The sequence below is a fragment of the Anas platyrhynchos genome, chromosome 7 (assembly GCF_047663525.1).
Source record: "Anas platyrhynchos isolate ZD024472 breed Pekin duck chromosome 7, IASCAAS_PekinDuck_T2T, whole genome shotgun sequence".
Taxonomy (NCBI): Eukaryota; Metazoa; Chordata; class Aves; order Anseriformes; family Anatidae; genus Anas; species Anas platyrhynchos.
In genome coordinates, this window is record NC_092593.1 from 8,005,340 (window position 1) to 8,015,886 (window position 10,547).

The 10,547-nt window shown below is 62.7% G+C and overlaps 2 protein-coding genes across 11 annotated transcripts in view; both read left to right on the forward strand.

The window, feature by feature from the left end:
- LOC106017584 (tubulin monoglutamylase TTLL4) overlaps positions 1–5,213 on the forward strand; it is a 30,407-nt gene extending 25,194 nt beyond the window's left edge. For all 8 annotated transcript variants that reach the window (XM_072040663.1, XM_072040661.1, XM_072040659.1 and 5 more), the window contains 5 exons: positions 741–843; positions 1,123–1,333; positions 3,251–3,321; positions 3,959–4,041; positions 4,339–5,213. In XM_072040663.1, coding sequence (XP_071896764.1) covers positions 741–843; positions 1,123–1,333; positions 3,251–3,321; positions 3,959–4,041; positions 4,339–4,459 — 589 coding nt within the window. In that variant the 3' untranslated portion in view covers positions 4,460–5,213. The remainder of the gene's footprint in view (positions 1–740; positions 844–1,122; positions 1,334–3,250; positions 3,322–3,958; positions 4,042–4,338) is intronic.
- A 1,027-nt stretch (positions 5,214–6,240) lies between these two features.
- On the forward strand, positions 6,241–10,371 carry PRKAG3 (protein kinase AMP-activated non-catalytic subunit gamma 3). 3 transcript variants are annotated; one of them, XM_072040667.1, is made up of 13 exons: positions 6,241–6,424; positions 7,107–7,146; positions 7,228–7,472; positions 7,555–7,636; positions 7,717–7,775; positions 7,899–7,944; positions 8,051–8,105; positions 8,239–8,365; positions 8,491–8,656; positions 8,763–8,800; positions 8,981–9,127; positions 9,235–9,404; positions 9,765–10,371. In XM_072040667.1, exons 1-12 carry the CDS (start codon positions 6,392–6,394, stop codon positions 9,349–9,351), a joined length of 1,155 nt encoding a protein of 384 aa, XP_071896768.1. In that variant the 5' UTR covers positions 6,241–6,391; the 3' UTR covers positions 9,352–9,404; positions 9,765–10,371. The 3 variants fall into 3 exon arrangements, with proteins under 3 accessions (XP_071896768.1, XP_071896769.1, XP_071896767.1); XM_072040668.1 differs by having other exon boundaries at positions 7,240–7,472; XM_072040666.1 differs by having other exon boundaries at positions 6,242–6,424; positions 6,840–7,146.
- The last annotated feature ends 176 nt before the right edge of the window (positions 10,372–10,547 follow it).

A 10,547-nucleotide genomic window follows, 5' to 3' on the forward strand; every position in this document is an offset into this window, starting at 1 on the left:
ATGCAGTGCAGCCTCAGGGCTCTGCTCTTCCTGTTTGGATCTGCGCACTTCTAATTATTTTTGTGGCGGCAGAACAAATTAGCTGCGTTGATGTAAGTGTTAAAAGGTGTTGGACAAGTATCTCCCAGGCTCTGGCATCCCCAAATGGTTCATTTGGGTGCTTCGAATAGTTCAGATGGTTGCTGGTCAGATCATACAAAAGGCCAGGATTTCCCATGGCATGTGGAGCTGTGGCTGAAACCAAGGCTTGGGAATTCTCGGGCGTTGCATGAGGAAGTCTTGGAGCCAGCGGTGCTCTCCTGCCTCGTGCAGTCCCAGTGCTGAGGACGCCCAGGGCTGTCACTGCACTTAGGGAACTGCATCCCCAGTGGGATGTACATCTGTGATCCCTCCAGGCTGTGTGTGCTCTGAATCAGGTCCTCTTGCATCCCATGTGGGTACGAGGCGGTCATTAATGTTTCAGATGAAGGAATGCTGCAGTGCCTCAGTGAGGAGCTGGCAGGATCCTCCTCGTTGCCTAGCCCACATCCTGCCTGGGTCCTGTGCCGATGCACAAGGCTGCGGATGCATCACTGATCTCAGAACTAGTGAAATCCGTGGAGAAAACATTCTCTCCTCCACAGCACCTTCCCAAGGGTGTCATGATCACACCAAAGTTGCTGGGAGCAGCCCTGCCACAGCAGTACTTGGCTTTGTCTGCTTAAATGTTCTACCACTTTTTTTTTTTTTTGTGTCCTCAGTCTGGGCAGCACTTTGAAGGAGAAGCCCAGGCCAGCCTCTGAGCATTTCACAGCAGAGAAGATGAAGAAGGCCTATTACTTGACACAGAAGGTACCTGACCAGGTATGACACAACCTCCTCTGCTACTTGCACTGCCAGAGTACTGCCAAGCCACTTTTCCAAACGATCCCACGTGTCTATCCTATGCCCTTTTTCTGATTGCTCCCCTCTGGGCGTGATCTCTGCAGGAGAGCTGATCAGAAATAAGTCAGGTTTGCTTAAACTACTGCACAGGCACATATTTACCTCTGCCTGGAAGGGTTCGTGGAGTAGGGAGGTGGGAAAGGGGACTGGCAAAACATAGTTCACTTCCCCCTGACCCCGGGCTGCTCTTGTCTGCAGGATTTTTATTCTTCTGTCTTGGACATCTTGACCCCAGATGACGTCCGCGTTCTCGTGGAAACAGAGGACGAGTATTCGCGGCGCGGGCAGTTTGAGCGGGTGTTCCCCACCCACATCTCCATGCGGTATCTGCGCTTCTTCGAGCAGCCTCGCTACTTCAACATCCTGGTGAGCCAGTGGGAGCTCAAGTACTACTCGAACAAACACAAAGGTAAGTGCCACCCGAGGGCCTGGCGTGGTTACCTGAGTCAGGCAGGCTCCAGCCTGTGGTCGTGGGAGACTTCTGAACGTTTTAAGAGAGGGAGCTGCCTGCCTCCACACTAACCCAGGAAATATGTTCCCCTCCCAGGCTGCTTCGCATGCCAGGAAAAGCTTATTCCGAGCCGATCACAGATGTTGGTTGTGCTAAACTCAGCACCAGCACTCTAGGGGCCTCAGGGTTTCCTGGTATCCAACCGAAGCAGGCTGGATTCTGCCTTCAACCTGTAGCTCTGGCCTCTTGGTGCATACCTCTGCCTTCTTTTGAGGGAGAGACAGCTGGGGTTGCCGGGGTTTGTTCCTTACAGCTGATCTGTGAAGTGAAGGGAAAATTGGGCCTATTCCCTGGTCTTCTGCTGCTTTTTAGTCAATGAAAAAAGTGTCTGCATGCAGGAGAAAGGGGCGTTTTTCCTAAACCCTGGAAATTTAGCTGTCATTTCCATCTTTCCGGGACAGCTCTGTATTTTAACAAAAACTGGCCTTTAGTGAGGCTTGCTGGGCCAGACTGATTCCTTCTCACCCAGGACAGTGGGAGAGGCTGTTGAGGAGAGAGGACTAGCAGAGTTCCAGTGTGAGGAGTTGGAGAACGCAAAAGGAGTGAGCCTGTGGCTCATCTAGCTCCTGCCTTCTCTGGAGATGTTTCTGTAGGAGTCAGCCTTGCACTGAAACAGCTGTATGTGCGCTCCTGGTGTGGCTGTAACGTAGAGGAAAGAAAAAAAGGGGGAAAACAAAAAAAAAAAAAAAAAAGCTTTTTGTCACTCTTCACTGCTGTTTAAGCAAATATCAAAGGGGTCAGCGACTGTCCTTCACACAGCGATAACAACCTCGCAGCCCTCTCCAGCTGTGCTGTCAGCATGTGTCACTCTTTGCCTCGCTAATGCCTTTTCAGGATGCTCTTCCATCAGCTGGAGGAAAGGTCCTGTCATCATCCGCACTGAAGTGCTGCCCTGCTCGGGCTGGGTCCTGGTTCAGTGCTCCAGCATCCCCTTGGCAGCCCGGCAAGCAGATTTGCTCTGCCCCATTGCCTTCCCCCGAGTAAAACCCAATCTCCCCGTGCCCCCTTCCCAGCGACATACATTCCTCTCTGTCCTCATCTCTCCCTGGCCAGCAAGGTGCAGAGCCCTGCCTGGTGCACAGAGCTGGGGCAGGGCTGTCCAGCTGCCCTCAGCCCCCAACATTTTTTTTTTATTTTTTTTTACCCCCTGAGGTCCTGGGGCTCGCTGAAAGGTCAGCAAGGAGCACAGTTTGGGCAGCAAGGATTCCTCCTATAGCCAGGGCTGGTATCGTATAGCAAGCCACAGTAACCCCAGCTGGGGCAGCATCAAGTTCCTGGCCATTGGTCCTCAGGTTCTTAACTCTCACAGCACCTCAGCCTTGGCACCTGCCGGGGATGGAGCCCACGTGGAGCTGAGCGTGCGCTTGCCTGCCCGTGGTGTCTCCAGGCAGGTAGGAGGTGATGCACCGAGCTGCTGCGGTCGGTGCTGTGCAAGGAGGAGGCTACCTGAGCTGCTGTTGGCAGGCAGCGGGCTTGGGGGACAGCCAGTCTGGTCCAAATCAGCAAATCCTGCGTTGCCCCAGTTTCCCTGCCTGGCTCAGCCCGCTGCTCAGTGCGTCTGGCTCCCCGGCAGCGAGGCAGGCACTGCGGCAGCCCACGTGCTGGCGCTCGGCGCCGTTTGCTCCTACAAAGGGTGAACGCCCTCGCTTTACCCCGTGTTTGCTGGGGCTGAGGCACGTGTTCAGGCAGTTACTGCGTGCCATTGTACTGCAGGGTCGGTTCACGCTCTGCAGTGTATTTGTGAGCCCTAAGCTGGGGGAGACTTTGCCTGTTTGCTGCTCATTCTTGCTTCTTCTCTGTTCTGTCGCTGCCCAGGTCTGGAGCTGCTGAAGAACTGGTGTGGCAAAGGGTACCACACCGGGGCGGGGACGGATCTGGCCCAGATGGTGAGTATGGCTACGGGTAAGCTAGGGAGAGGTGGTTCTGTGCTCCAAAGCATGTGAAGAGGGGGGCAGAGAGCCCACAAATCTGCAGTTGTCTGCTTCAGAAGCACTTGCTGTGCGTTCCATTCCTGCCCTACCTGTTTGCACTGTTCTTCCCTCGCTGCCGAGGCCTCCAGCAGTCTGGAAAAACCCACACTTCTCCATCCCTCACTAACATAAAGTCCGTGCAGTAAATCAGATCGGCAAGTACTTTGCATCTGAGACTCCTTGGATGCGTTGGGCACAGCCTTACAAATTTAGCATCCCGCCTGCCCTTTATTCCCCTTGGTGAGGGAACAATCTCCGTCTGTCACTCCTGTGCCTTGGAGCAGGCTGATCTAGCGAAGAAACCCACTCTTCTGACCTCAAGATGCTCTGCTCCCACTTACAGCAGAGGGATTCATTAAGCAGAGAGCAGAGACTGCTCTGTTTGCTATTCTGGGAACAGGCTGGTGGCAGTGACGATGTGCAGCAGTGTAAGGCAGTTGAAGCTGAAGCACGGCAGGGCAGCCTACTGCAGATCCCAGCCTATTCTCTGGGCACAGCGGGCTGAGGGGATTTTGCAAAAGGGCCATTTGCTTGTCTTTCTCTCCTCCTGCAGTGGTCCTTCCCGAAGTCCTTCCTCCTCCAGAAAAGCGGCGTTCAGTCAAATGGCTTCGGCAAACTGGAACTGGGAGGACTGGGGTGAGTTGGCGTTGGCCGTGCTGTTTGCAGCGCGGCTTTGGGGCTGACACCCTGCGGGAGGACTGGCAGCAGGGAGGCCAGCTTTGTCTGAGGGGGAGAGGAAGAAGGCTTACGGGGTCTGATGCCAGCACCTGATTTCTGCAGAGCCAACGGGGTTGGGTTGGCATGGTATTGGCAAGACCAAACTTGTCTCTTTGGCACCGTACGCCCCGTGCGTACTGGGCTGCGTGGTGCTTGGGGAGTGGCTGCCGTGGACATCCCATCTCTGTCTCGAACGGCTTCTCCTTTCTCCTGCAGCAAACTCCTGCCTCCAGCCGACGAGGACCTCAGGAGATGCCTGGAGCCCAGCCCTGCTCCAACTTTACCTCTCTCCAAGCACGCTGCTGCAGCCGAGCAGAAGCCTGCCGCCTGCCTCTGACGCTGCCCTGCTGCTGTGACCGGGCAGCTGCCGTCCCTCCCTGGGGACACCTCAACCTACCTCAAAGGAAGAGCCAGGAGCTGGCTCCGGAGCCCCCTGAGCCTCACGCCTGCCTGCGGGCTGTTTTTAGGGAGGGATGTTTTGCTGGGGAGAGCTGTGTGACTTCCTTTTTTTTAAAACAAAGGGCAGGAGCTGCTGAAGTTGGGTTTGTGGCTGATGTTCGAGCCGGAGGGGGGGGGAGGTTTCTTTGCTGCATGGGAGCTGCGAGTGAAGTTAGAGTCAGCCTGGCCTTCCCTTCCCCGACCTGCATGGGCTGAGCCTGTGCTTGCCTGTGTCACCCCGCACTGACCCCGAGCCCCAGGGAGCTGAGTCTGCTCCCCCCTCACTGCAGGCCAGCGCGGGGAGAGCCTGGGCCCCCTGGAGAGAAGTCCTTGGCCCCCACACTGCTCCTCTGGGAGGAGCAGGGCTTGGCCCTCCTAGCCCATGTGTTTTATCCTCTCTGAATGCCCGTGCCACCCTCCTGCCCCTTGCCAGCCTTGGGTTGCGGGCAGAAGCTGGGCTTTTTGCCCCTTTTTTTTTCCTGCCTGGCTCCCAGCGGTACAAGGAGCTGGAGGAGGATCCCCTCGGTGCTGTCTCTCCTCCGGGGGTACCTGCAGTGCGTGGGGGCTGCAGGCAGGTGCTGTTCTCCTGGGCTCTGGTCTCTTTTCCCTTCGTTTTTATCAAGGATTTCCATTAAAGTTCAGCACTCGGCTGCTCTCGTGGCCTCTCTCTGTCTCCAGCTGCTGCCTCCCCACCCCTGGCAGCCCCCTCAGCCTGCCCTGGGGCTGGCAGAAACCCCTTCCCTTCCTTCCCCTCTCCCCGCAGCCCCCCGTGCCCGGAGCTGGGCCCTGTTTTCTGGTCTCCTTGGTGACAATCTCATCACTCCTCGGCTTCTCTCCAGCACCTGAAAATAGCCACCGAAAGCGGAGCTGCCTCTTGCCAGCACCGCCGCAGCGCCCAGCCTGGAGCCAGGCTGCCCAGCTGCGTGCCGGGGCCACAGGGGAGCGGGGTGGCTCTGGGGGGGGCCCTGGGGGCACCCCGGCCCTGCTGCCTCGTGCCCAGCACCCAGCCCCCTGCCTCCTCCCTCCTCTTCCTCCCTGTTTTTGGGCCCTGCCTTTGCTGTAGTGCTCCGGGAGCGAGGCCTTTGCTCCTTAACGGGGTGCACGGGGGTGCTCGCAGCTGGCCCCAGCATCCCCGGGTATTTTGGGAAGCTGTCGGCCGTGATTTAAAACCCTCCGCCTGGCCCTGCCTGGCAGCATCTCCCGCATGGGTCCTGACCTGGGGGGGCTCAGGGCCCTGCTCCCCACCCCGGCCAAGCTCCAGCCGTCCCATGGGGGGCACGGAGCCGCTCCGTCCCTACAGCCAGCCCCACGCCTGCTCGCCCAGGGCTGGCCCGGCAGCAGGCCAGGCGTTCCTTCAACCTTCCTGAAATAGAAACGGAGCCGGGAGCGAGCGTGGGGCAGGAGGGGTGGCCCAGGAAAGAGGTTTTGGGGCAGGCACGGCTTGGGGGACACCACCACAGGGACAAAGTGCCCAGACCGGCTGTCCCTGTGTCCCCAAAGCTGCTGGCTGCCACCGGGGCCATCCCTCCTCCAGCATCCCCAGGGCTTTGGGGTGCCGAAACCCCCTGCTCCTCCTGCCTCATCCCTCGGGGGCCGGGCAGGGGGCAGCTTTCCCACCCTGTACCCATCCCCATCCCCGTCACCCTCCCCTCGCCTCCCCAAGCCCCTGGGGCCTCAGCCCCTTGCAGGTGCCTGTCTGGGGGTGGCAGGGTGGCGCTGCCTGGTGGCCCCCCCGGCGGCGGGGGCACGGCTGGCATTGCTCAGTGACACCCTATCTGCCAGGGCCCGGCCAGCAGCGGGCCCAGAATAGCAGCGCTGCCCTACAGTCAGCATGGAGCAGCTCCCCAGCCCCGCTGCTCCGCAGGTACCCCCGGGACGGGCGGGGGGCACGGCCGCCAAGGCACCGCCTGGGGACCGGCCACAGCGGGTGGGGGGCACGGGGGGGCTGCTGGCACCTTCCCACAGCGTGGGGGAAAAGGGCACGGAGCAGGGCACGAGCCCCCTGCTTGCCCTGGTGTCCCCAGCTCTGGGGAAGGGTCGGGGTGGGGGGTGTTTTTGTATGGGGTCATCTCCCCGCCGGGGATAGCTGTGGTGTCCTTAGGGAGCAGCCCACGCAGCTTTGTTATGGTAGGGTGGCATGTAAACATTGGCTCTGCCGCCGCGGTGCGTGCTGCTTTGTTATTGTAGGGTCTCCCAGGGGATTAGGGGGGGACGTGGGGCCAGCCGGCCCGTCCTGCTCGCCCCCCTTCCCGCTTGGAGCTGCCCCTTTGTTATTGTAGGGTCTCCTGGCGCGGAGACCCTCCAACACCTGCAGGCTCCCAGCATTGGAGGAAGCCGGAGCAGGATTTACACCTTGGGGGCCGGGGCACGGCTGCCACGGCACAGGGAGCACCCGCACGGCCCCGCATCCCCTGCCCTCCCCGGGGACCCCCGCTGCCTCCCCAAAAGGGGCTGTGCTGTCCGGGTGCCCCCCACCTGCACCCTGGGGTGGGGGCGAGGCTGGGCAGGGTGCTGCTGACCCCCCCAATCTCTCCGTGCCCCCTCAGATGGCGCTGCTGGATGCCGCTGCCCGGCCCGAGGATGAAGGTGGGTGTTTGGGGGGGGTCTGCTGGCCCCAAGGGATCTGGGGGCACCAGGACCTGGCAGCGGGGCTCAGAGCCGGGGCAGGTTTGCCCGTAGGGTTCCCGGAGGTCCCCAGGGAAGAGGAGGAAGAGGAGGAGGAGGAGGAGGACAGGCGGAGGAGCCCCAGGCCCGTCACCTTCACGCTGGGCCCCGAGGTGCTGGGGCTGGGCCCCGAGGGGGATTTCCAGACCCCCGACGCCGAGGTCTACATGCACTTCTTGAGGAGCCACTGCTGCTACGACGCCGTCCCCACCAGCTGCAAGCTCGTCGTCTTCGACACCAGCCTGGAGGTGAGGCCACGGGGGACCAGCCCGGGGTGTGTGGGGGGAGAAATCGGGGACCCCCTGACCCCTTTCCCCGCTCTGTTGCCAGATCAAGAAGGCTTTCGTGGCGCTGGTGGCCAACGGGGTGCGCGCCGCCCCGCTGTGGGACAGCAAGACTCAGAGCTTCGTGGGTGAGTGCCGGGAGCCCCGGGGTGGTGCCGGGCCCGCTGCGGGGTGCGGGCAGCACGGCCAGCCCCCCGTGTCTCCGCAGGGATGCTCACCATCACCGACTTCATCAACATCCTCCACCGCTACTACCGCTCGCCCCTGGTGAGTGCCACGGGGTTGGGCACGGGGCAGGGCACGGGGTGGCCGCTGCTTCTCCCACTCCCCAGCTCCCCCAAAGCCCCCTCTGGCAGGGTCCCCCTGACCAGGGCTTCTCCCTGCCCTCAGGTTCAGATCTACGAGGTGGAGGAGCACAAGATTGAGACGTGGAGAGGTAAAAGGGGGAGGTGACAGGGGGTGGCCGGGCTGGGGGCAGCGTGCCCGGCGTGGAAGTGGCTCTGGGGGTGTGGGGCCCCGCTCCCACCGCTCTCCCTTCGTAGAGGTGTACCTGCAGGGCTCCTTCAAGCCGCTGGTCTACATCTCACCGAGCAATAGGTGAGCTCCTGCCTGCGGGGGAGAGCTGCTGGGACGCCCACCCGGCTGCCCTCCACACAGCCGTGCTCCCCACGGGGGGGGTGCCGGGGGGGCTTCCAGCCACAGCCGTGTCCCCCCGCGCCGTCCCCTGCAGCCTCTTCGACGCCGTCTACTCCCTGATCAAGCACAAGATCCACCGCCTGCCCGTCATCGAGCCCACCTCGGGCAACGTCCTGCACATCCTGACGCACAAACGCATCCTCAAATTCCTCCACATCTTCGTGAGTGCGGGGGGGCAGCGGGCACAGGGGGGGGGGCGCACGGCGGGGTGGGGCGCAGGGTGCGCGTGCTGCTCGCCGGGGTCGCGTAGCGCGTACAGATGCACGTGTGCCCTGCCCCAAAGCAGGGCTCCACCATCCCCAAGCCCCGCTTCCTGAAGAAAACGGTGCAGGAGCTGTGCGTCGGCACCTTCCGCGACGTGGCCGTGGTGCCCGAGACCGCCCCCATCTACACGGCCCTGGAGATCTTCGTGGACCGCCGCGTCTCCGCGCTGCCCGTCATCAACGCCGCCGGTACGCGGGGCGGAGAGCCCCCTGCTCCCCCCCTCTGCGGTGCCTCCTGGCCCGTTCCCAGCCCCAAAACCCCCGTCCTGAGCCCCCCTGCTCTGTCTCCTCGCAGGACAGGTGGTCGGGCTCTACTCCAGGTTCGATGTCATTGTGAGTACCGGGCGGGCTTGCACGGCCGTGCGCCAGCGCGGTGGCACGAGCCTGCACGCGGGGACGGTGGGGACGTGCCAAAAAGCAGGCTGTGGGGGCACTCACACCCCAGCACCCATCCCACGTGCGGTGGCCACGCGTGCTGGCACCCCATGCACCCGGGCACCGCCTCTCCCGCAGCACCTGGCTGCCCAGAAGACCTACAACAACCTGGACATCAGCGTGCGCGAGGCGCTGCGGCAGCGCACCGTGTGCCTGGAGGGGGTCCTCACCTGCTACCCCCATGAGACCATGGAGGACATCATCGACCGCATCGCCAAGGAGCAGGTGAGCCCCCGGGCAGCGTCCCTGCTGCCCACCAGCCCCCTCCCTGCCTTCTGTCCCCCCCTCCCCACACACACACCCACCCCGTGACGCTCTGGCCGTGCCCGCAGGTCCATCGCCTGGTTCTGGTGGACGAGAACCGGTACCCGCGGGGCATCGTCTCCCTCTCCGACATCCTCCAGGCCCTGGTGCTCACTCCCGCAGGTATCGATGCTCTTAACTCTTAGCCCACGGCGCTCCATCTTCCTCCATTCGCACCCTCCATTTCTCTCCACTTCAGGTAGGCGCTGCCCTCCCCCGCCACTGCGTTCCTGCCCCCTCCCCACCGCTGGGTCCCTGTCACCGCGCACACCCCACTGCGGCACTTTTGGGGTCGGGAATGGGCTTGGGACCCCCCCACACACAATCCCAGCAGCACCCAGTTGCCCTGTACAGGCTTGGGACCTCCCCAGCACGGTGCCTTCCCCATCCCCTTGCAAGTCCCCGCTGTCCTCTGCGCTGTCCCCATGTCCCCTGTGCCATCCCCATGCCCTGTGGCCACCGGGGCAGGACGGAGTGCCATGCCACAGGGTGCCCGGCCCTGCACCAGTGCCCGCCAGGGTTATGGGGTTATGGCCTTGTGCCCTCTCTCGCCCCACAGGCATCGACTGAAGACACCGGGGACGTGCCGCCGCCGCCTCGTCCCACTCGGGGCCTCTTGCTTGGCCCGGCCCAGGCATTGGCGGGGCCGTGGAAGGAGGCTCAGGCCCCGGGGGCTCTCCGTATGGGGGTGCTGCCCACCCGCCCCGCTCCTGGGACTCGTCTTGAGCCCGGGGCCAGCTCCCTCCAGCCTCGCGGAGGACCAAGGGCGAGCACGTGGGGCTGCCTGACGGGCACCGTGCCGTGAAGGGCTGCGCAGCCGGGTGCAGGGACCCTCCTGGCCACCTCCAACCCTGGTCCCATCCCAAACTGCTGCCAGATCCCAGTGCTTCAGCCCCCGGTGAGCTGGGTCCTGGGGGCTGCAGCGGCACCGGGGGCTGGGCTCGGGCGCAGGAGGGGGCACGGTGGTGGCGTGGCTCAGCTGCACACACAGCCTTGGTTATTGTAGGGTCTCCTAGGGCTGGAGCGCCCCGGCAGCGGTGCTTGCAAGGGGACCTTGCACACTTTTTTTTGGGGGGGGTATTTATTTATGTGCCGGTCTGCTCAGCCTTGTTGGAATAAAGCTGCCTGCCCCAGGCACCACAGGCGCGTCCTCGCCTGTCTGGGCACACAGCCTGGCACGGCTCCTTGGGGCTGGGGAGGGGGTGCTGGGGGGTGCCCATTTGGGGACAGCCACGGGTGGCACCTCTGCCCCCATGGGGACACCCTGAGGCACGCAGCTTGGTGGCCTTTGGGGACAGGGGGAGCTGAGCCCACCCTCCCCCCCTGCTGCCTCACCCTGCCC